The sequence below is a fragment of the Pyxicephalus adspersus genome, chromosome 2 (assembly GCF_032062135.1).
Source record: "Pyxicephalus adspersus chromosome 2, UCB_Pads_2.0, whole genome shotgun sequence".
NCBI classification, from domain to species: Eukaryota; Metazoa; Chordata; class Amphibia; order Anura; family Pyxicephalidae; genus Pyxicephalus; species Pyxicephalus adspersus.
In genome coordinates, this window is record NC_092859.1 from 117,659,391 (window position 1) to 117,681,768 (window position 22,378).

The following is a 22,378-nucleotide window of genomic DNA, read 5'->3' on the forward strand; positions in this document are numbered from 1 at the left end:
CACCATTACCTTGCAGGCCGTTAACATATCAGACACAGCTTTTCGGCTCAGGTTGGCAGTAGCAATGACGTCTTCTTGCCGGCATGAATTTCCTGCTGCCACTGCTTTTGCAGTTGCTGTGGTTATTCCTTTGGTCATCCTGATTGATTCCTCTGGAGAAGTTACCTTTTCTGGAACATCTTTGGATTGGAAGACCTAAACAAGACAATTTGTATTAAGGCAAGAATGGTGCTGTTCCTAATTAATAGAAAAAATAAATAGTGGTTGTATTTGTAAACTACCCACCAACTAACTCCCAATTGTATCTATAAAAATATTATCATCTACTACTTCCTTAGTCTACATGGTCATTTACTAAATTACTTCTACCCAATGCTGCTTGATTTGGCACATTAATCTGAATGATCCACTGCACTTGAAATAGCCAATGAACAACCTTTATCCCTGCGGTATACCAGCAGCGTGCATGTGTTTGCCATGTAAATTTTCACCATCACCATCTTGTTATACCATAACAGTGCTACCTTTCCAAAGCATAAATATCATACCCATCATATCCCATCACTAATGTATGATTATTTTCCCTATATTCTTATGTGAAAACTAAATATGATCCTTACAGTTAGTTCTTGCTTGATGTGCTCGATTGTGCCCTCTAAAGCCCTGGTACCACGTGTGGCTTCATCTTCCACCGCTTTCACAGTCTTTAACAGGGATGTCACGTTTGTCACCATGACCTAAAACAAAAATAATACAAAAAGGTACAAAATTTTAAGTGGCATACCTAATTGTACGCTTGAGTAGAAAAGTAGACTACTGGTACCTGTGCTTAAATGGGCGAGTGATTTTAGGTTGCCATTACCTTAGCAGCACTTTTCAGCTGGTACATGGATGGATCATCCGCTGGCTTCCCTGCTGCACCTTTTGTGGCTCCAATTAGGTCTCCTAGAGCCTTCGCAACATCTTTAATTGCATTGATTAGCACCACCTAGAAAAGGGATATTGGCCCATGAGAACAACAGTTTTCTAGAAAGAAGAGCTCCAAGATAACCACTTGTCATAAGCTAATAACGCATGCTAATTAAACAAAAAGGTTTATAATCTGCAATGCCACAGAAAGCAGCAATACATTCAGAGCACAGAAAGCCTGAAACATGAACATCTGCTCAATTCAAGATGAAGCTTTCACCATGAGACAAAAAGGCCAAGTTAGAATGCTGTCATCTAGAAAAAGCTTTATTACATTCTATATAAAGCCACCATAATTGCCATTACCACTTTAATTTCGCTCAGACTGAAAGCTCACCTTTCACAACAGAGTAAATAACCATGTCTGTGCAAATATTAGTCATTCAGGGTTATAAACCTGGTAAAACCAGCAGAAATATCTACAGCCAGACTATAAAAGCTATATTACTAAAGTATAGAGAATGCATAATAAACTATACAGCCTATTCAAAAAGTGCAGTACCAACCAATCAACAGTCATCTTTTCCTCACCTAACATTTGCTTTGTTAACCAAATAGGCCTGAGTGTTTCTACTGTATGTTGACACCTTTACTGCATGGAGAGTGGTGATTTTTACTATATTACCATACTACATTTATAGACTATATGCAACATAATGACAATTCAAAGATGCAAAGTCTGCCTTACTATCCATTACTATATTTACAAAGTTGCCAATTATCAAAATATCTTCCAAAGAATATCTACATAATGCTATGAGAAGCACCCCAGATCTATTACCTATTTTACATAAACCGCACATGATATGTACGTAGAGAAATTATATATATATATATATATATATATATATATTATATATACACATACACATCTATACATACACACACACACATTTGAAACTGAAGGCCTTTAAATTGCTTTTCAAGTACGCCATTGACAATATCAAAGCATTCAAATTAACTTCACAAGAATTTGAAGACTTTGAATATTAAACGTTAACAGAAACAATTAGTAAACATGCAAATTTGAGCTGGTATGTTTGCTAGTTGCAAATCAATAATCAATACTCAGTTTTTAAGTCCTACCTTTCCTATCAAAACAACAAAATGTTCTGGCTAGAGCTTTAATTTGTTACATTACAACCCATAAAAACACAAATGAAAACAGCAAATATTCCAATAAGTTTGAGCACAATTCAATAAACCGCCATCATTGTATATGTGTACAGGTATATGGCGTTTACATTTCTCACAGATTACAGTATTTTTTAAAAAACTTGACATACTGGGTAATGGCTCAAGGTTCTGCCATGTCATTGTATTCTAGACAAAGCTGAAGACATTCTGTTCCTTTATTCAAACCATTTGTTTTTAGATTTATTGCTTTTGCAAATACAACAAAGCCTTTGGGAGAGGTGTGAAGAACTGACTGCCCTGTAGGAAGACATGGCACAAACAGAAATGTGCTGAGAATCACTGGTCAGAATCTAAAACTAGTTATTTTTCTAATAAACTGATTTACTAGACTAAATCCATGAAACACAGCAAATAGATTACCAAAAAGGTAGCAATTTATCATCAAATTATGAATGATGAAGAGTGACAGGATGAGTGTAATGTGGTCCAACAATTTATATGTATTGAGACAGAAGCAGCAGTACTAGAAATTAAATACAGACCTGCGCCAAGAAAGTCTGCCTTTTCCTACCTTCTACAGAATTAAAAAACATAAATTGAAGCATATTGATTTTTTTTTAAAGAAGTACACTGGCTCTTGCAGTTAAATCCCACAGGTACGCATGGTAGTTGCTTCATTCCAGCTTGGCCAATCAAGGTGGCCAACACCTGGAGAAGGACCCGATGAAGATGGCAGCGCCAGTGACGTGAACATGGATAAATGAAAAAAATGCAATCAGGTAGGTAATTTTATTGCAAAAGGGACATTGTCTGTCCCTTCTACATTAAAAGGCCTACCTGGTCACTGTTCAGTTTTAAGATCTTTCAACACTGGCCACCACCATTATGACTTCATGTTACATATCTAGTGCATAGCATAGACCTGCCATATTCCAAAACATGAAATTATAACTTGAATTTTACTGGAGCCAAAAACACATACTGCTTCAAAAACATAATAGAATAAATAGAATAGGTTACATATAATTATCTTGGGACCCCAGAAACAAAGTGGAAAGCTTAAGAAAAGGTTAAGATTTCTGTCACTGTAATCGTTGGATATTTTCACCCTATCCTTCTTGACACTGGGGCAGGAAATAAGTGGAAGTAAGACACGAGGTCTAATTCTTTCCTCTCTCTATATAAAAAAAGAAAGACAAATATATGTAAAATTCTGATTTGCTGTTATAGATGCCTGTTGCTGGTAGTAAACACAGTCTATAAAATAAAACTTTGTTAAAGGATAAACTGCTGCAATGAAGTGGAATACAGCACTAATAATTTATTTTGTGAGAGGCTAAGTGAAGTTAGAAGCAAACAGGTAAAATGTTATTTGGGATTTTACAGGTGAAAACCATGAAAAGCAAGTGTGTGCTTATGCCTTGCAGTGTCATGGGGTCTTTCATGATTCTCTAGAGCTTACAGGGCTTTGAACGGCAAAATGGGGAAGGGGAAAGGACATACACACGGGCCAAGCGTGTCAAATGACTATACCCGACAGTTTTCCGTGTTCATATGGAATATCGTTTCCAAGCCTGGACGTCTTATTTGAAGATAGATATAGAGCTGAAGGGCGTATAAAGGAAAGTAAAGGTAAGAGACGAAAGTGTCCCAAGAGCTGAATTTCTGAGCCTCTATGGAGAGAGACTGCTTTTTCCCCAACAACTGCCTTTCTCACCTGGGTTTCAGGATCATCCGAGCCCAAGCTGGCTGCACCCAACTTCACCACCTCTGCCAGCTGTGTAATAGTGTTAGCAGATGACTGGGCAGCCTGTGCCAGCTTGTCCTGACTAGATGCGGCACCTGATACCAGCAGTTTAGTATCCTCTACAAGAGCCTTGGCAGTCTTAAGGATGTTCTCCCTGGACAAAATACATTATTATAATTATAGAAGCAGATGACTCACTGAAACAGAGGCAAGTACAAAAATAAATAAGAATGTTTGTATGAGGTTATGAAATCTTCCTGCAGAGATACTTTGCATGCAGATGACCATAAAAATGAAAACCATCTCTTCTGTACTTCCCATTTCATTACATTCTAGTTAATTTTTCTTTTTTTACTTTGCTCACCTGTGATCAGCAAAGGATTCCTTGTTTTCTGAGTTGAGTGTACCAGCAGTGGCAAACATGATGGTGGTATCCAGATCAGCAATGATACCAGACACGGCACTGGCTGCAGTAATGCAGGCTTGTGTCCCCTTGTTTCCAGCTTGAAAAGCAGTCAGAACCAGTGATACCTAAATGCAAAAATTTGCAGTGATCACTTAAAGATATAGATTATAATAGACTGCAAAGGTGATTCAGGAATGAAAAGGAAGAAATAACTCTTCATAATTCATTATAGCCTGACATGTATTTGTTATAGAAAAGAACGCATATTACATTATATTGGTCTGAATAAACAAAATTTAGAAAAAAAGGAGCATACTGATCAAAAACCAGAATAAATAATATGTACTAGTGTTCTAACCTTTTTAAAATTACATATAAATTCAAAATGAAAAGGTTTGACAAATACAGTAACATTTATAAACCAAATATATAATAAGTTTATAGTTCTTATCAATGCAAAATGAGTTATATTTTAAAGGGCTGTAAGAAGTGACAATGTAAAACTTGTAATATATTATGTAGGTAGATGATCTTAAGTAATGACAAGGCATCAAAAAGCAAATTACTGTAATTCACCTTTTCTGTCACAGCCCGGGCACACTCAATTAATTCCCGCTTAGTATAACTGTCAGAAGGACAAATCTGTAAAGCACCAGCTTTCTGCACCAAAAAAATACAACCATGTCCCAAATCCTGGATCCTTGTTTTAATCTGGAATCCAACCTGGAAAAATACAACAATGTATATTTTAAGACAAGTAGAAAGGTATTACCACTTTCAGCACACACCAGTTGTGCTATTGTGTCACTTAACCAAATCCCACCCTAATCATTTTTGTGCTTCCATATAATATCCATATATTATCTCACAAGATCTGATTCTGATGCCTGTATTGTGTACCTACCATCCTCTGTTCCTTGCATCACTAAACACTCAGAATGTGATTGAGGGATGCATGAAACATCTCCGTAATGCCTTTACAATAATCAGACTCCCAGTAGGCGAGAGGCAGCATGGAATGTTTCAGCATCACCAGCAGAAGCTTGCAAAACCACTAGATGATATACCATTAGGTGACTTCGCTTTGTGTACATTTTATTTTTAATAGTGGCCAGAATGTACTCCTAAGGGACAGCCTAAATGGGTTACAACATTTAGAACACACTATTTTGAATTATTGTTTTCCTTTTTTAAGAAAAGGGAAAATACAATAAAATGGTAAACATAATTGAAATCGATTTGCATAAGGAGCAAAGTTTGTACTTTGCAAGGTAAATATTCACTTAGCTTAGTGTTCACTAAGCTGCATAAAGAAGGATGGCACAGTGTTTACAATCAACCAATCATGTCCTAACAAAAATATTTTTTTTCTTTATTTCATTAAAATGATTGTATTTTTAGGTTTTAATAATGAGTGTCAACTGCATGTTTCAGTAAATAAAATATATACACCAGGCCTGAACCTTATTAATTCCATGGAATAAAATTGTAACAAAAGATTTAAGCTTTTACCATCAAACACAGTTTGATGCAGTTTTTTTATTTTTTTTATATGTTTACTATATTGTTCAGAATATTGTAATGTATTGTGTTGTTGTAAATGAAAAGAGAAACTGAAAAATGCAAACTTTGAGGAAAGTGTTAATTTATGCTATAAGTCATATTTTATCTATAAAGTTTCATTAATACAGAAATTCCCATTCACAAATCCTAAGAGCTCACACCTCTTTGGGCTCAGCTGTGGCTGCAGCCATGCGCCCATGAACAGCAAGATTTCCATAGTCACTGGTTACTTGTGATGCAAGACCACCAAGCTCTTCTGGATTTGTGACAGATTTGGTCATCTATAGATAAGAAAACAAAAAAAAAAATCAGTTAGACATGGGGGAAGAGTAGTGTGTTTAACAAGAAAAAAATAATATATGAAACTCTTCTAAGACTACAACTTCTATAGGTCACTTACAAACTGCTTACACATATTGGCATACATTTCAATGCATGCCTCAGCCGCAATCACCTGCATTAAATATGAGATACCTGAGGCTTAGGCCAGCACCAACTTCTAGAACAAGATGAGTGCTACCAGCATTACTGTCACACTCTTGTGCAGAAGACTCCGTGCTACATTTTCATTGTATGTTGAAATGGTAGCGATCAGAGTGGCAACAATGTGCATATTACTACCACAAAAACATGTAAATTGCTAATAAGCAAGAATATGATTCAGCACTCCCAAATACATTTCAAGTATTTGCAGTTCTCTCTTACCATCTCTTGTGCAGTTACTGCAATAGCTTTGGAGTATTTAACACCTGTAGTCTGGTAGTCCACAAATGTTCCTGTAGGTTCTGGTGGTGTGCCTTCATCCAACTGCAGAGAAAAAAAATGGATAAACATCACCAAAGAACATAATCCACTGCCAAGAATTGTATACATGCTAAAATATTTCATAATACAGATCAAAAGAATTATACAAATCAATACAATAAATTAAGAGCAGAGAATAAGATCTATAGATCATTGAACTGTGTACCATAATATGTAACTAGAATCAAAATTTGCATTTGAAATAAAAAAGTATTCCATTTCCAAAGTTGTTTTATTGACAGATTGACTTTTGTGACACTGACTTTTGTTCTGTGATTCAAAGTATATTTTCTAATGGGATAGAACTCACCTTGTTCATGGCATCTGCAATAGAATCTACCATGCCTCCAACCATGCCCACTTCACTGGCAGCCTCATTCAAGGTGATCATAAGGTCATCCACTGCCTCCTTCATCAGCTGAGCTGCCTCTGCAATGGCATCATGCGTGTGCGAAGCCTGTGGAGATTAGACATGTGTGAAAGCTCCTTTCATCTGCAGGTAGCAGATTGTAAACCCACATGAGATTCAAGAAATATCACATTTTTCATAAAATTCAACTTCTGCCATAGAACACCTAAAGCTTTAAAAATGTTATATGCGTACATGTTACATTACTAATTTTGTAATGTAACACTATTATAACTATACATGCTCAAAATGAATGCAAATTTTTGACATAATCTTTTTGCTAAAAAAAAAGTTTAATGCACCCTTTGCCTACTTTAAATGCTTTAATTGAAACCTTTATACAGTTCCCAGCTGAAGTTATGGTGAGAAGTGTAAACTTGTGAATGGTTGCTATCAATCCAACGCTGCATCATTTGCTATTTATACTGGTGTAAACTCAAGACAAGTGAAATCTGATTGCCTGCTATCAGTTGATCCATCTACAGCTGTTTTAACTGTCAAGTTAAAATGCCTATCTGCTCACTTCTGTGTTTTTGTACCGATTCATATGTCTATCACTTATGCACTGGAACTTACGGTTGTTCTTTTCCCTTGTTTTGTTCGAAAAAATATTAAAATAAAGTGTGAAAAATAAATCTGTTAAACTGTACCAGCTTTTATATGTTTTAAAGATCCTTACAAATGTGAATAACCAAATTATTTTGTATTCAATCTGTTTTTCATTCCCCCCCTTGGACAGTAAATTAGGATCAAGAATCTGGTCCTTTAGATCCCAAATTCCGTGGAAAGGAATTCTACAAGGAAAGCTACTCAACTATGCATTTTTTCTTGTTGAAATTGTTGTTACACAAAAGCATAGTAATGCTTCACGCTTATCGAGATACATACTATATACACAAACAGAAGCAACAAATATTAAACCATACCTTTGGATTACCTCCACCTTCTTTAGCAGCATAAAGCATCTGTAACGCAGACTCTGCCAGGGTCTTGGTCTGATCTAGCACAGTCATCTGCTGCTGATGGTCAAGCATTTTAGAAACCAGACCAACAGCAGCTTGGATCAAAGGTTCAAAGTAGCGGGCAAGTTGTGTGACCTGCATAAACACAAAAAAATTTGTGGGTGCTTCAGAGATTGAGCATTTCCATACATTTAAATAAACACTCAAAATATATTTGATGAAAAAGAAGACAATAGTCTTTATAATGTAATAAAATAACGTATTCAGGCTTACAGGAAAAAAAAGGAAGGTGGCTCTTTGGCCTTGTAGCACTAAGACGGCAGGTCTGATTGTTGACCAGGACACAATCTTTATAGAATTTGTATGTTCCTGTTTGCGTGACTTTTCTTAAAATGCTTCTCACATCCCAAAAACATAATGGTGGGGTTATTGGTGTCCCCACTAAAATATTGGCCACAGACTATGTTAGGGACATTGGATTGTAAGCTCTTTTGAGTTCAGTTAATGACATGACTAAAGACTACTATGATGAATATTATGTTGGTGCTAAATAGATACATGATAATTAAAATAATAAATGTAGCTGAATTTAGGCAAATCACTTGATCTACATATATAGGAAATATTTACTTCTGTCTACACAGACAAGAAATATACAGTGTTCTGCCAGAGAACACAGTCAGCGTATTGACTAGACTTTAATATGCTGCATTCCAACTATTATAGCAATTGCTTGTAAACACTGCATGCTGTTGAATCTTCCCTAACGCTTACTGCAACTCCAGAGATATGCAGTTAACTTACAATGATTTATTATACAAGGCAATGATGCTGATATATATACCTTGTGCCCAAGCTGAGCAGCTTCTCCTCGTGCAGCTGTGGTAATAGGATCAATAAGGTGACCAATCTCTTGAACTACAGATGTGAGTTGTTCTTGAAGAGCCTATACCATTTAAAATATAAAAGATTGAGTTTTACACAACAATACATATTTCAAGTGAAAAATACTTACCCTATATATTACAATAAAAAACGTTTTCCCCTGCTATTAGAAAAAGAATCTTGGTTTATTAGTCAGGTCACACCGGTAGATGGTATGTAGCAAACTCTTGCTGTCAGACACGTAAGAAATGAATTTGTTATACGCTTTAGATAAGAGCACCATCCATTAAAGGACAACAATAATGCACAAAAGATCATTTAGGTGCATGTAACCCATCATAAACAACATTAGAGTGCAAAATACTTTAATCTATAAAATGGTGGAAAAACAAATACAGATTGAGCACTTTTGATTTTATTTATGCCCCATTTTCAATTAAGGTTTTAAAATGAACACACTATGGATGAATTTATTCACATTAATGTATTAGTATTTCTTATTACTGTTTATGCAGCAGCAGCCCTTTTTCGTATCCCAAATTTATACTTAAGACAAAGGATTTTAAATGATTGTTAGGATTTGTGTGACATTATCCAATAAATATTTTGCTTGCATGGTACCACCTAATTATCTAATAAGTGTTAAAACAGGGACCCTTACCTCTAGTGATATATCATCTCTCATTGCCAGGTTCTGGCTAACACTAGCAAGAGATGCCTGTTCAATATCACGGATACATCGGTTGATGCTATCAATAGACTGGTCACATTCTCTTTGTCCTGGTGCTTTGTCCCTGTGTTAAAAGAAATCAAAGTGAAATACCAGTAATATTCTTTTTAAAACTGTTGTTTCTTGCTGAGAAAATAATATTGGGTATTTAAGAATTTACATCTCTGCATCAACCTGAGAATATCATTATGAGAGAAAATACATCAGTATTATAAACAGGTGCCAGCACTAGTGGCTAAACATTTAAACCCCAGAGTTTCACAACTGTTCTATATAAAAAGCTTTTAGTAATAATAAAAACCTGTTAGGTTGACCTGACTGCACCATCCTATGCAGGACAAACAACACACATATGTCAACACTGCTGCGTAATATGTTGGCCCTATATAAACCCTGTTTAATAATAAAAATAATAATTAATAATAACAGTAGTGGTTACTCCTAGGCCTCCATTTAAAAATCAGGGAATCTGACATTCCCGCAGACATTCGCTGGTGGGATTCAATTACTGGCATTGACACGCATGGACCTAAAAGAGTCCCACAAGGGAATATTCGAGGGAATGTCTGATTCTCGGTTTTATAAATAGAGCCCCTAGGGTGACTGTCTTGACATTTTTAGGAGCAAATCTGAGGGCAATTATATCTGCTTATCTAGCGGGGATATAGAGGTGGAACAATTTAGAGATCCCCATACAGTATCATTGGTACAAACAAGAAATTTACATGGAACTTTATATTTTTTCAATACCTGATGGATGTAATCAAGCTCTTGATGGAATCAGACACAACGCGGGAGTGACCAGCCAGGCTTGACCATGTTGGTGGATCTTTAGGATTGATTGCTAAAGAGCGTGCGGTCTTTATAAGTGATGATGAGCTCTCCAGCATTGTGACAGCTGACACTAAAATTGGTTCCTGAGCGTTAGACCCCTGCAAATAAAAAAAATTAATATTTAACAGGTTTTTTATAGCGCCAACATATTACGCAGCGCTGTACATTATATAGGGTTTGGAAATGACAGACAGATACAGACAGTGACACAGGTGGAGGAGAGGACCCTGTCCCGATGAGCTTACAATCTATTCCTAAATTAATTAAAAAATGGTATATAAAAGAAGAATAGATGCCTGCATAAATGAAAGTATTAATAAACACATGCAAATGGGTAACATATAAATGAAAAGAATACTAAGCATATCTTCACCTCTGCACTGATCTGGGCGGGAATACTGGCAAATTCAGGGTTTGATGCAAAAGCAGTCAAGTTTTCCACAGCTGAAATGAGAGGGGCAGTGGCTGTACTGCATTTCTCACGATTCTCATCTGAAAAATCTCCGTCTAAGGTCTGTGAAGAGAGAGGGGAGAAAACAGGACAACCAACAAATGAATGATATGGTTTAAAGGCTATGCTGGTAAACCTTCCCTAATGCTTACTGTAAATTCATGAAAATGTAAATTATAACACAAATCTTAATCTTTCCAATCATTAACATGGAAAGTAACAAAAGCCAGGGTAAATATAGTAAAATAGAAGAGAGCTGTGAGTTTAAGCCGAAATATTGCAGCAAATGGCCAGAGAGCAGAACAATAAAAAACTGCCAGATTAGTGAGACAACAAAGAGAGGCCAGGGGACTACAATGGTATTGCTAGAAAATTGGAACCCTCCTTTTTTGCTTGGGGACCTTTCATATAGTAATAATAATAATAATAATAATAATAATAATAATAATAATAATAATAAATCTAAAAGGTTTCCCAACCTGCAGGTCACACTCAGGACAGACATTACAGAAGACATACACAGCACCACCTGCTGGTCAATGCTGGTATTTTAGTACAACCTATAAACATTTAGGGCCCATCTGATGGATGCAGTGCACACCCTGTAAAAAAGCATTATTTTGCAACAAAGCAGTACATTATTGCTTTATTTCTTTTTTTTCTCCTGACTGCACCGAAATACAAATTAAAAAGGTGCATTCCCGAAAATATTTAATTAATAAAGTGTTTAAAGATATAACTGCCTACACATGAAAAAAAAAATCAGTCCCCTAACTCCCATATCAAACTTAGATAAAGGACGGATAGAATAATAAAATAAATTCTAAAAGGAATTATTAATGAATGGCAATTTTATAGACAAAGCAGCATAAGAACCAAGATAAGAACAGGACAAATCCACAGAAATCCACAAACTTAAGCACTATAAGCCACATTATATAGCTAAAATTACAAGACAAAACCTGCAGTAAGATAATTAGGGGAGCTGCCATAGCCTGCTTCTATGAATTTGAATTGTCTGTTTCGCACTGACCTAAAACAAGCAAGCTAATTAATAAATAGGAGTAAAAACTCTTTATCTGCAAACTTGTCCCTGGACAGTGACTAAAGAAAATCACTAAGGGTATTGAATCTGCAAGGCAACGAGAAAACCAGCATTTATAAATAGGTAAGGCAGTCTTCTACTTTCTTTCACTACAGGTTTTCCTATAATAGGTTTTATCATCTATATATGCTAAGAATATAGATCCTTTTCATTCTGTGTAGCCTAAAAATAACCAATGCTTAGTAATATGTCATTAGCACTTACATAGGATCTGTTTTAAACAGAAATTCAGATGGATACAGTTTATTAACATTTAACAAATGAAAACTTCAGTTTAACAGAAAACAGAAATATAGAAGGGTAACATGAAAATGGTGGAATTACCTTGATGGTTTTCACTAAATTTGCAGTACTGTTCGCCACCTCTTTGGCCGACTGGACAAAGTGCCTCTTAGCCACTGGATTGGCAGTTTTGGAAGAAGCAATGCGGCAAGCATTGCACAGAGCAGATGTGTGTTTGGCAACTATTGTGGCAGCTGACAGAACCTACAGAACAAGCAGACAAGTATAGACAGAGCCAACAAACAAGACTTTAACATCCCGTTTTACATTTCCAAATATCCCTTGCAAACTATATATGCAAATTTACATCCAATCCTAATACACGCACGAACAAAACTAGACACATGTTTTGATTGAAAAAGCCATAGACTAAACAGATTTAAAATCATAATAGGAGAATTGTGAAAACGTGACATATAATAAAGCACAAAGTGCCAAAACCAGTAGTATCCGATCAGTTTAAGGTTTATCAATGTCCCATCGGTAAAATATAATTTGAGTTGTTGATATGGGTTACTGCACTTTGTTCTTTAGCCTATTAAAACAGTATTTACGGAAATCAAGCAATGCAACTTAGATGCCTTAATCTTAAATCTACTTAATCATAAATGAAAGTATATCTTAGAAAAAAAACTAATTTATGAATATCCAAATGCCACTTACCTGAGATGGACTGCTGGCAGGATCCACTAGGTTCTGGCATGCCATCTGGATTGCTTGATTGGCTCTGGCAAACTGAATAGGATCAACAAGTCCCTGCTGACCTGCTTGGCTATTGGGATCAGAAATACCCACCAGGTAGGCTGCCTATAGGATGACACATAGGGATTTAGTTTCTGGTGTCTAATGCAGATCCACATAAACAAATCACAAACAGAATACTTTTTAAAGTTACACGTGGTTTTGCACATGCATGGAAAAGCAATATCAACACTTAAAAAGTCCTCCCAGTAGCAGATACTTACCATTTCTTTTGCTCCCATGCACCTCTGTCCAGCCACCAGGAGTGAAGGATGGCCTAGTATGAGTTCCAAGTTGTTGGAGTCATATTTTATACAGGGATACATTTACCCCATGCAACACTGTTGACTGGTCTAACACTGTTACATGCTCCTCTCTACCTGAAGTATCTGGCAATTCTTTAGGCTTTTGGCAATATGCAAAATGACATGGAAGAAAAAGTATCCTACTATATAGAAATGTAAAAACAAAACTCACACACGGTGATGTACTACAATGCGTTGTGGTGCATTGCATTCGAAACCCTAATGCAAACACCTTTTGTGGTACATTAGGCAAATAATTTAAATGCGTGCATTACTGCACCACAATAGTGTGAATTCAGCCTGAGGAACCTGGGTACTCTTTAGGGTACTTTACCATCTCCGTATCACATAAGTCCAAAGCTTTGTACACACAATAAATTATTCCCGTTTGATACCAATGGTCATGCTAACCTCTGGTGAAAATATGACGTGTATCAGTCACCGCACAGAACAGCACTATATATACAGTGTTCGTTCATGAATCATTTCCAGCGACATAAATCTGATGCCGGTACAGGGCTATACCAACATCTCCCCAATCATCTGTGATGGATAATAAACAACATAGCCTTAGAAATTGTGCAAGAGGAGCAGAGTTTAAACTATTTAAAGAAGTGGTTGGGGCTACATCAAGTGAGATGCACAGTCAACATCTTGACAAGGATGGGAGAGGTATGAGCTAGAAGTGCACCTGTACTTAAGGTATATTCCTACAAAATCAGTGGAAATCAAAGCCTGCTTTATTTATGATATGCACTCTCAGCCTTACCTGGGCAGCAGCTTCCGTAAGCCCACACAGAGCCTTGGATGCTACACCCACACACTCTCCAAATGATGGCAAGTCTCCTGTTTTGGCATTCTGAGAGATTCCCGCCATGGATTCTCCAAGAACCTGTTGAATAGTAATATAAGAAGACTCTTTTTTATCATTATACTTCTGTACATTTGTCATTTTTGTAATGTGTGCATGCGTGTGTTTCATTACCTTAGAGTTCTCCATCACACTTTCTATGCAGTCAAAGTAGGAAAGGTCACTGACTGGCTCATTAGGGTTCTCAAGCATCCCCTTCACAGTCTTAAAGAAAAAGGAAGCAACAACAAATACTAAGAAAAATAAGGCAAAAGTACACAAACCTGCAATATACTAACCCTGCACCAATCCTTAACTAAAAAAAAAATAGTGGTGTACCTAAAATTGGTATTTACCACTATTTCCACTTTATACTTTAAAAAGCAACTTTTATATCACAATCTCCTCTTGATCAAATCATCAATATAAACTACATATTTTAAACATAATGCAATTTCAACTAAAAGGAAACACAGCAGACATACATGATCTTTGTTCAAACTGACAAGGCCTGAGTGAAATTAAACGGGATATCGAATTAAATGTATTTGAACCAAAAAAATTACCAATTTAATAGTAATTACATAATTGCATAGAATTGAGATAGGGGTACTTCATATATACCAAGTTTTGAGGTGCTCATCAAAGTTTATTATCAGAAAACAGACCTCTAGCTCACGCAGAGCATTGTCACATTCCTTCTGTCCTGGAGCCTGTTGGGTACATAAGGTGATGAGCTGATTTATGCTTTCTGTCACGGCCCTGGAAATACATAAAAGAATTTCTGTTAAACCACAATGTGCATGCTAGCATTCTGTTCACACAGAAATCTTGTATTATTTTTTCACTCTGCAAGATAAAAGGACAGATCTACATCTGATAGGAGAGAAACAAACAAATGGGAAAAGAAAGATGAAGACCTCAAGAATAAAAGAATTAGGGTATGTGATAATACATAAAGCAGAAACAATGAAAGCTTTTCATGCATAGGCAAAATGCAAATCAGTAAAAAGAGCACAGAGACATGAAACAGATGAAGGGTGACCTCTCTCCCACCTTGCAGCTGCTGCCAGAAGATTCTTGGCACTTGGAGCCCCAGAATCCACAGAAAGAGACTTTGCAGCAAGAAGCAGTTTGCTAGATGCCATTGAGATAGTCTTCAAGTTTCCAATCACTTGTATCTGGTCATCTTTATTCTAAAAAACAGCAATTATGTAGAAGGTTCATAAGCGTGTAGGTCAAGAGTACATATGGGTAAAAAGGCATGGTTACCTTTTTTTCAATGTAAACAGCTGCTTATAAACACCATGGCTGTTACTTTGTGTATTCCAGTCTTGCAATGCACAGAGCATTGTTGAATCAACAGTGCTCCATCTCTGAGATCTCATTGTTACTGAATCATTTATAATTCAGTACTATGAACCTTATCCATGTCAGAACTTCAGCAGTGGTTCCAAGTCAAGAAATTAAAGAGACAGGCTCACCAATTAAAAAACAAAACAAAAAAAACTATAAATGAAACAAGACATTAGGTTGTTTCTCAGTTGCAATTCTACTTTGTACATTGTCCTTTATTGTTAACATTACCTGTAATTAGGAAGTTAATTGTAAATATAGTTTACCCTAAATACTGGGTTTGGATCCCACTACCCCTTGTTCAGAACCCCACCTACAAATCTGGCCTCTAAATAAAAAAAAGATTCTATTTGGGTAAAAAAAACATGTATTTTTTGCTGGTGCAGTGATGTCACTGCACCATAGATCAGGTGAACATAGCTCTTTCCTACCAAGTAAAATTTAAATTTAAATAATATCATCCATCACAGCATCAAAGTGAATGTAACTAATGTTATGCAGTGAATATATTGAATAAATGTAAATTATGATACTCAACTAGGTAATAACCATAAATGTAGCTTGGAGCGGAAGCTTTGTGGATTTCAGAGCTCTAGCGGCCACTCGGTGTGTGGATGAATTGCGGCTATGGTAACATTTTGGGCACTTTAAATCCCTTTCTAAGAAACTTTAGTTGGGCCTCAAATTGTACAATATGGAACCCAGATGAAATGGAGCATGGAATAAAACAGTCCAGCTCTCAAGGAAGCAAAATAATGTGAACCCAAAAAAAGTAATAACTTTTATACTATAGTTTTACCAGTATCATCATGTGCACACTCTGTCAGCTCTCACAATTAAGAAAAATGTCACTGAGAACAAACATAAGTTTGTTGCTAAAGTTCTAATTAACTTTCTACATAAATCAACAATAAATTGGAGAACAGTAAAGACCCAATCACACAGTGACAATTCTTACCTGTGTCTGTCCAGCCATTTCAAGACCAGCATCGAGGAACTCATCAAAATCTTCACTGAATTTGCCAGAAGCGGCTGCCAGCTCCCCACTCTGCCCCCGGGAAGCATGGACCACCTCTCCAGCAGACTGGTTAAGGTCCTCAGCTGCCTGATTCAGCTCACTCTGGGCCTCCTGGAAAGACTTGGTACTTGGAGGAAGCTAAATGAACAGTGCAAAATACGTCTTTGTTATTTTCAAGATGAACACAGGCCTACAAAGCATTAAATTGAATAGCAGTATACACAGTAGCTGCCATAAAGAAAAGGTTCTCTGCAAGCAGTACTGGAATTGCAGCATTCCTAGACTAGCAAAATGAGGACAGAAAATCATCTGAGACAACAACTACAGAGCTTGCTTTGTGAAGTCTTTTTGTTAAATGCTAAACCCTGTTTATTAGAAAAACACTAAATAAAAGTGATTACTAGATTGGGTTAAATTAGAGGACTAGAGTGGGTTGAAGTGCAATAAAATCCTCCATTGAAACATTTTAAAGAGCTGCAGCCTTTTGCGCTATGATAGATTTTTGTCTTTGTTAACCAAGTGTCTAAAAATTGTTTTTAAAAGATTCCAGAGTATTTTGCATAGTCTTAGGGCAAATGCAGCATTCTACTAATGTAAAGCTCTAACCTCAGCATCACAAATCACCTCCAAATTCAATGACAACTTACCGAATCTACCAAAAGTTTTTTACTTGATTCTCCAATGCTCTTCAAGGCCATGTCCACATCCTTTTGTCCAGGAAGGCAATTCACACAGTTATTCAGTGAGTGAGATACAGCTTTGGCCACCTTCAACGGGTCAATTGACATTTAAAAAAAAAAAAATGAAAACAAAAAATGATTTTTTAGTGAAGTGGCATGTATAATATTATCATGACATTTTTATATAATACGTTAATAGATTAAAAAAAAAACTGTAAGCAGAATATACAATATTTATTATTCATTTTTCTTTATGCTCTTCGGGGCAGGGTCCTCTCCTCCTGTATCACTGTCTGTATTAGTCTGTCATTTGCAATCCCTATTTAATGTACAGCGCTGCGTAATATGTTGGCGCTATATAAATCCTGTTTAATAAAATTAATAATAATAATAATGTGACTGACCTGTGCCAGCCTCTGTTGGATCTCTGCATCCCCTGGAGCCACAAGAGCTTGCTTAGCTTCCTGGATAAGCTTAGCTGACCCATCCATCACATCTCTGGCCGAGTCCAACATGTCACTGGCAGCTTGTGGATCACTTGTAGAAGCTGCAACCCCTCTGGCAGCTTGTGCTAAGGTTTTTAAAGCTAATGCAGTCTCTCTTGCAGCAACACCTTAACAGGAAAGATATACGGAGTTATCAACTCCTAAAACAATCGATACAGGACTAAAAAAAAAATAAAAACTGCATAGTTTTTAAGACATTTTACAATGGAACAGTGGGAAAAGAGGAACACAGTTGAAAAAAATGTACAGACCTTGCTAACTTTGTATTCCCATTTGTGGGTAAATAAATTGTGCATGTCGGGAGTAAACCAGCCTTTATAAGATTATGGCATTTTAAATAACGATCTATACCACCAAAAGCGCATCAGCTTAGAAAACTATTTCATTTCAAAGTAGTTGGAATTCATGCCAACATCATATAAATAGAAAATTCAACAAGGGAAGTGGGGCCCCCACATAATCAATGACAGTACAGATTTTAGATGGTAATCTGGAATGGTTTTATTTTTTCTTGCTGCCTAGAGCACTACTGATCAGCATAAAGTCTGTGGATATAGCAGCCATTCTCCCACACTGTGCCTTAGCCTTGCCCTGAAAAAAAGAAGTTCTTCAGTGTCTGTTCTTGAAATCAACTAATATAATGGGAGGCACAGCATGAGGATGCTGAGGATTGGATACTCTTGGAAGAGTTAAATGCCCTAGTGCCTCCATAAAACCCTACAGACGTCTGATGGATGTCAGAAGATTATTGGTGGAAATGATGTTCCGTGATGGTCTGCTTTCATGCTGTGCTCTTACACTGAAAAATAGTGGTCATTCCTGATTGGTCATTTATGAATCTGCCGCCAGTCATTGATAAACAACACTGGGGGACCACTGTGCACATTTTTCACCCATGACCATTCATCTTAGGCAAGAATCATCTGATGTGCGTATATAGCCTATGATACGTAAAACTTGTATCATAAAAAAAAAAAGATAGAAAATGTCTTACTTTTTAAGCAGAATCCATTGTCAAAGATTTCTTAGTGGGGCATGGTACTTCTACAGCTGAATTACCTAAAGTGGGCCTACCACTGAGACATGACAAAAGCTGTCATTACTGACCTCATTTTGAAGAATGCTAATTTCCTGGATGTAAAACTGATCTTTTGGTTTCAGAAGTTTAGGTTGCACATGCAGATTGTGGCAATAAGGTGAACACCTGAGCCATCTATTTATTCTGGGCCAGTGATTTAGGACTACTGAAAGCAAAGGATCAGAACACCAACCAGCAAACCAGTAAATCTTAAAACCAAGTGAGAAATGCTTTTACATACGCATCACAGGGCAATCATTTACATGAGGCACAAAAAGTTAAACCAAAATCTGCGGTAACACAATGGCTAGCAGCCTTGCCTTGAAGCACCAAGGTCCCAAGGTTGGAGTCTAGACAATGAATATTATTATTAAAAAATGTTGTTTTGGTAAGCACTGATTAGTTTCACCTCCATAGTTAAGCTCATACGAATAGTCTACACAAACATCATTAGAAAAGGGGAATACGTCAATGCAACCTTTTCTGCTAACATCAACTATACAAAGCTATTACTTTAAAAAAAAGTCACAAGAAATCAATTGTACATTAATTCCTTTCTTTTTAATGTTGTTCAACCATGTTGTGGATTATTTTACCGCTCCACTTTTGGACTGAGATCAGAACACATCTCTGCAGATAACACATTATTACACTTTCATCCAGGGCTGCAGATGGAAGGACCGCAGATAAAAGCTCCCATAAGCTTGCCTGTGGCTCTACAAGATATACACTGGTGCCACTCTGTCTCACTGGTAATTTTAGGGACCATGTGCAGCAATGTCTTAACAAGAAAAAGCCTAACTCCATCTTGTTTACACCAGAAAAAAAAAGATGTACTGACAATAATGACTAATATACATCATACAAATTATCCCATCCAGAGAGACACCTGGAACAGGTTTGTGACAAGGTCAGTACAAGCACAGGGAGAACATGAACCTAACCTGTAAGTAGATCATCTTAAAATAAAATACAAAATCATAAGAATGTTGTAGACAAATTAGTATTTTTTTTTTTAAAAAGAGCTTCTTTTAATTTTTTGTCAATGTTTTATTAGAAAAAATCAATGTTAATGATCATTGGCACATGGCAGAGCTAAAGGGATTAGGGGGCCTAAGAACAAGAAAAGAGTTGGCTTGAGATACTACTGGGGACAACATGACTTTGTGGGGGATAGATAACAAACACAAGTGTATGTTTGCAATACATTTACATTTTCACAATGTCCAAAGAGGTAGAGCATATATAAATAAAACTATTTTTGGCATGATCTGAAACCACACTGACTGCACTAAGGTTTTCCAGCGCATTATAAAGAAAATCTCTTTATTAGTTAAGATGCTTCACTTCATTTTTTTTTCCAATCATGTGAAAAGGCATCTGTGCATAACTGGATATTTAAATTAAACAGGAAATTGTTGTTAAAAACACTTTTAGTTAATTACCCTTACTTTATGGTTAATTGATTAGTAAAAAAAACTTTTAAAATGTCAATGTGTTAGCACCTGTCAGGTTTATTTTTGCTGTTTGTGTCCTTACTGTTGAGAATCGCTGAAATTGGGCACAGTAGTTAAACACATCCACTAGCAGGTGTTCTAACCTTTCCCTAAAACCTTAAAAAAAGACATTTAAGCCATAAAGTATTTTCTGACCGCTATGAGTTTATGAATTGGTGTTAAGGTCTCTCTACAAGTTATAAGCATTAAATTAAAAGTCACTCAAAAGTTCAAACAAACAGGAAAATGCTCACTTTATCATTGACCGTATTTTCATAAAGATAAAAAATCCTCCCTATAATTCATAAGTACTGAAGCCAAGCTCTACTAGTCATATCTCTACTACAAACTTCATTTTATGCCAATGAGTGGATAGTTGGGTTACGAAGTTAAAGAAAGGCATTGTGCTTTGCCTTAAATGGATCCAAATTTTAAAAGAAGTTATATTGTGAAACAAGATACTTTATGGGCTACATGAGCCAAATCTTGTGTTTATGTAAGGAACATGATGATGAAGTCATCTAAAAAGAGGATCTGTCGTTTTTTTTCTCCTACTTTTTATATGCATACAACAATAAAAAAAAATTTACATGATACAAAATAAGAATACTACATATGACTACGTACACACGTTCAATATGATCCTATCCAATGGCAAAAGATTGAACGAGCCCTGTAAATACAGCGCCGTCCTGCTCTTTGGAGAGGGGAGGGGGAGAATGACGGAGTAGCACCCCGCTGTGCTCTCTACCCTTAACTAGTATTACAATCATTCATCACTCGTGGATCCACCAGGACGGATCCATGAACGTTGGTCGACCACAGCACACGCCAGATTCTCATCCGATACTAGCCCTAAGAATCATCTGACGTGTGTACGTAGCCTTATGGGTTTGCTCCTAAATGTAACTATTTTGTAATTATACCATATAACCTACAGATTCATGTGAAGTGCAATTTTAGTGACTGGTCCAATATTAAAACCTTTGTTACTGAGGAAAAAGTGAAGTCATTCTTAAGCCTCATCCAGGCGTCTGAAGGACGTCAAGAGGATTGTTAGTGACAGGCGAACGAACAAGCACTGTACACACAGAGCCATTCTATTTTTTATGAGGAGGAGGAGGACAAGTGAGTGGCACTCCTGCATAGGAGTAAACAGTTATGGTGGATTGAGGAACACAGTCAGGGTACCCTAGAACTTTTCAGGTTTTTATCCGAGACAAGCAAGACAGTTTGTTTCGGATGACAATTATCTGATGTGTGCATAGATTTATGTTTAAGGTAATTTAGTGCTATAACAGGCACTACATTTTAGTGCTCACTGTAGTTACTGATCAATTTTAAAGAAACTTTAATAAAAGGTTATATGGTGGTATTTTTAAAGTCTTTACCTTTGGTTTATATCGCTGTCTACAATAGAACAACTGTGGGCCAGCTCAGGGTGTACCCCACCTTACCACTACCAGAATGTACGAGTTTGGTAGCAAAGCAGTTTGAACACCACAAACAAACACCACAAGATGAAACCATGGTGCCTCCCAACTGAATCCCAGAAAAAAAAAAAAAAAAACTTTATGGCATGTACAAAAATCCTTTTTTCTTTTTAATCTGCTGAGGGACACAACAAGTCTTTAACATTTGGGGCAGGAACAGGAACTGTGGACTGCCTATAGCTTAAGGAGCTCATCCAAAAGCCCATATGCTGGAAGCCTACATCAAAAAAGGGAGAAATGTCCATCTGGTAAAACTTGTGCATATAAAGTGTTATTGATCTTCTACAAATAAGAATTGAATCCTATTTGGGAAGGCCAGTGTAGTTTGCTCCAAACACCATCTTATTTCTGAGCAGAAAATGACCTAAATCCAACAACTGGTATTACTTTAGGCCTTGTGCTTATAACTTCCCATACAATATATAACCATCTAAGGAGTGTGAATTCAGCCAAGTGCTTGTAGTCCCTTAAGAAGAATACAGCGAATGGGTTGATTTGTAGAGATTGTAAACACTCCACAGCCAAAAGATTCAAAATACTCAAATCCCTTATACAGTCTGCAACAGAGTAA

The 22,378-nt window shown here is 36.5% G+C and overlaps 1 protein-coding gene across 2 annotated transcripts in view; it reads right to left on the bottom strand.

Moving 5' to 3' along the window:
- The window catches only part of TLN2 (talin 2), a 46,967-nt gene that overhangs the window by 7,049 nt on the left and 17,540 nt on the right, over positions 1 to 22,378 (bottom strand). The window contains exons 18-41 of one of the 2 annotated variants that reach the window (XM_072402100.1): positions 17,639 to 17,847; positions 17,202 to 17,321; positions 16,495 to 16,692; positions 15,237 to 15,376; positions 14,849 to 14,942; positions 14,316 to 14,405; positions 14,100 to 14,222; positions 12,948 to 13,091; positions 12,327 to 12,488; positions 10,820 to 10,960; positions 10,363 to 10,544; positions 9,544 to 9,676; positions 8,842 to 8,943; positions 7,962 to 8,132; positions 6,937 to 7,083; positions 6,528 to 6,629; positions 5,984 to 6,103; positions 4,836 to 4,982; positions 4,218 to 4,384; positions 3,824 to 4,007; positions 3,640 to 3,711; positions 863 to 988; positions 621 to 737; positions 10 to 195 (exon numbers count right to left, since the gene is read on the bottom strand). In XM_072402100.1, the coding sequence (XP_072258201.1) occupies positions 10 to 195; positions 621 to 737; positions 863 to 988; positions 3,640 to 3,711; positions 3,824 to 4,007; positions 4,218 to 4,384; positions 4,836 to 4,982; positions 5,984 to 6,103; positions 6,528 to 6,629; positions 6,937 to 7,083; positions 7,962 to 8,132; positions 8,842 to 8,943; positions 9,544 to 9,676; positions 10,363 to 10,544; positions 10,820 to 10,960; positions 12,327 to 12,488; positions 12,948 to 13,091; positions 14,100 to 14,222; positions 14,316 to 14,405; positions 14,849 to 14,942; positions 15,237 to 15,376; positions 16,495 to 16,692; positions 17,202 to 17,321; positions 17,639 to 17,847 (3,377 nt within the window). The remainder of the gene's footprint in view (positions 1 to 9; positions 196 to 620; positions 738 to 862; positions 989 to 3,639; positions 3,712 to 3,823; positions 4,008 to 4,217; positions 4,385 to 4,835; positions 4,983 to 5,983; positions 6,104 to 6,527; positions 6,630 to 6,936; positions 7,084 to 7,961; positions 8,133 to 8,841; positions 8,944 to 9,543; positions 9,677 to 10,362; positions 10,545 to 10,819; positions 10,961 to 12,326; positions 12,489 to 12,947; positions 13,092 to 14,099; positions 14,223 to 14,315; positions 14,406 to 14,848; positions 14,943 to 15,236; positions 15,377 to 16,494; positions 16,693 to 17,201; positions 17,322 to 17,638; positions 17,848 to 22,378) is intronic. The other variant, XM_072402101.1, reaches the window with a different exon arrangement.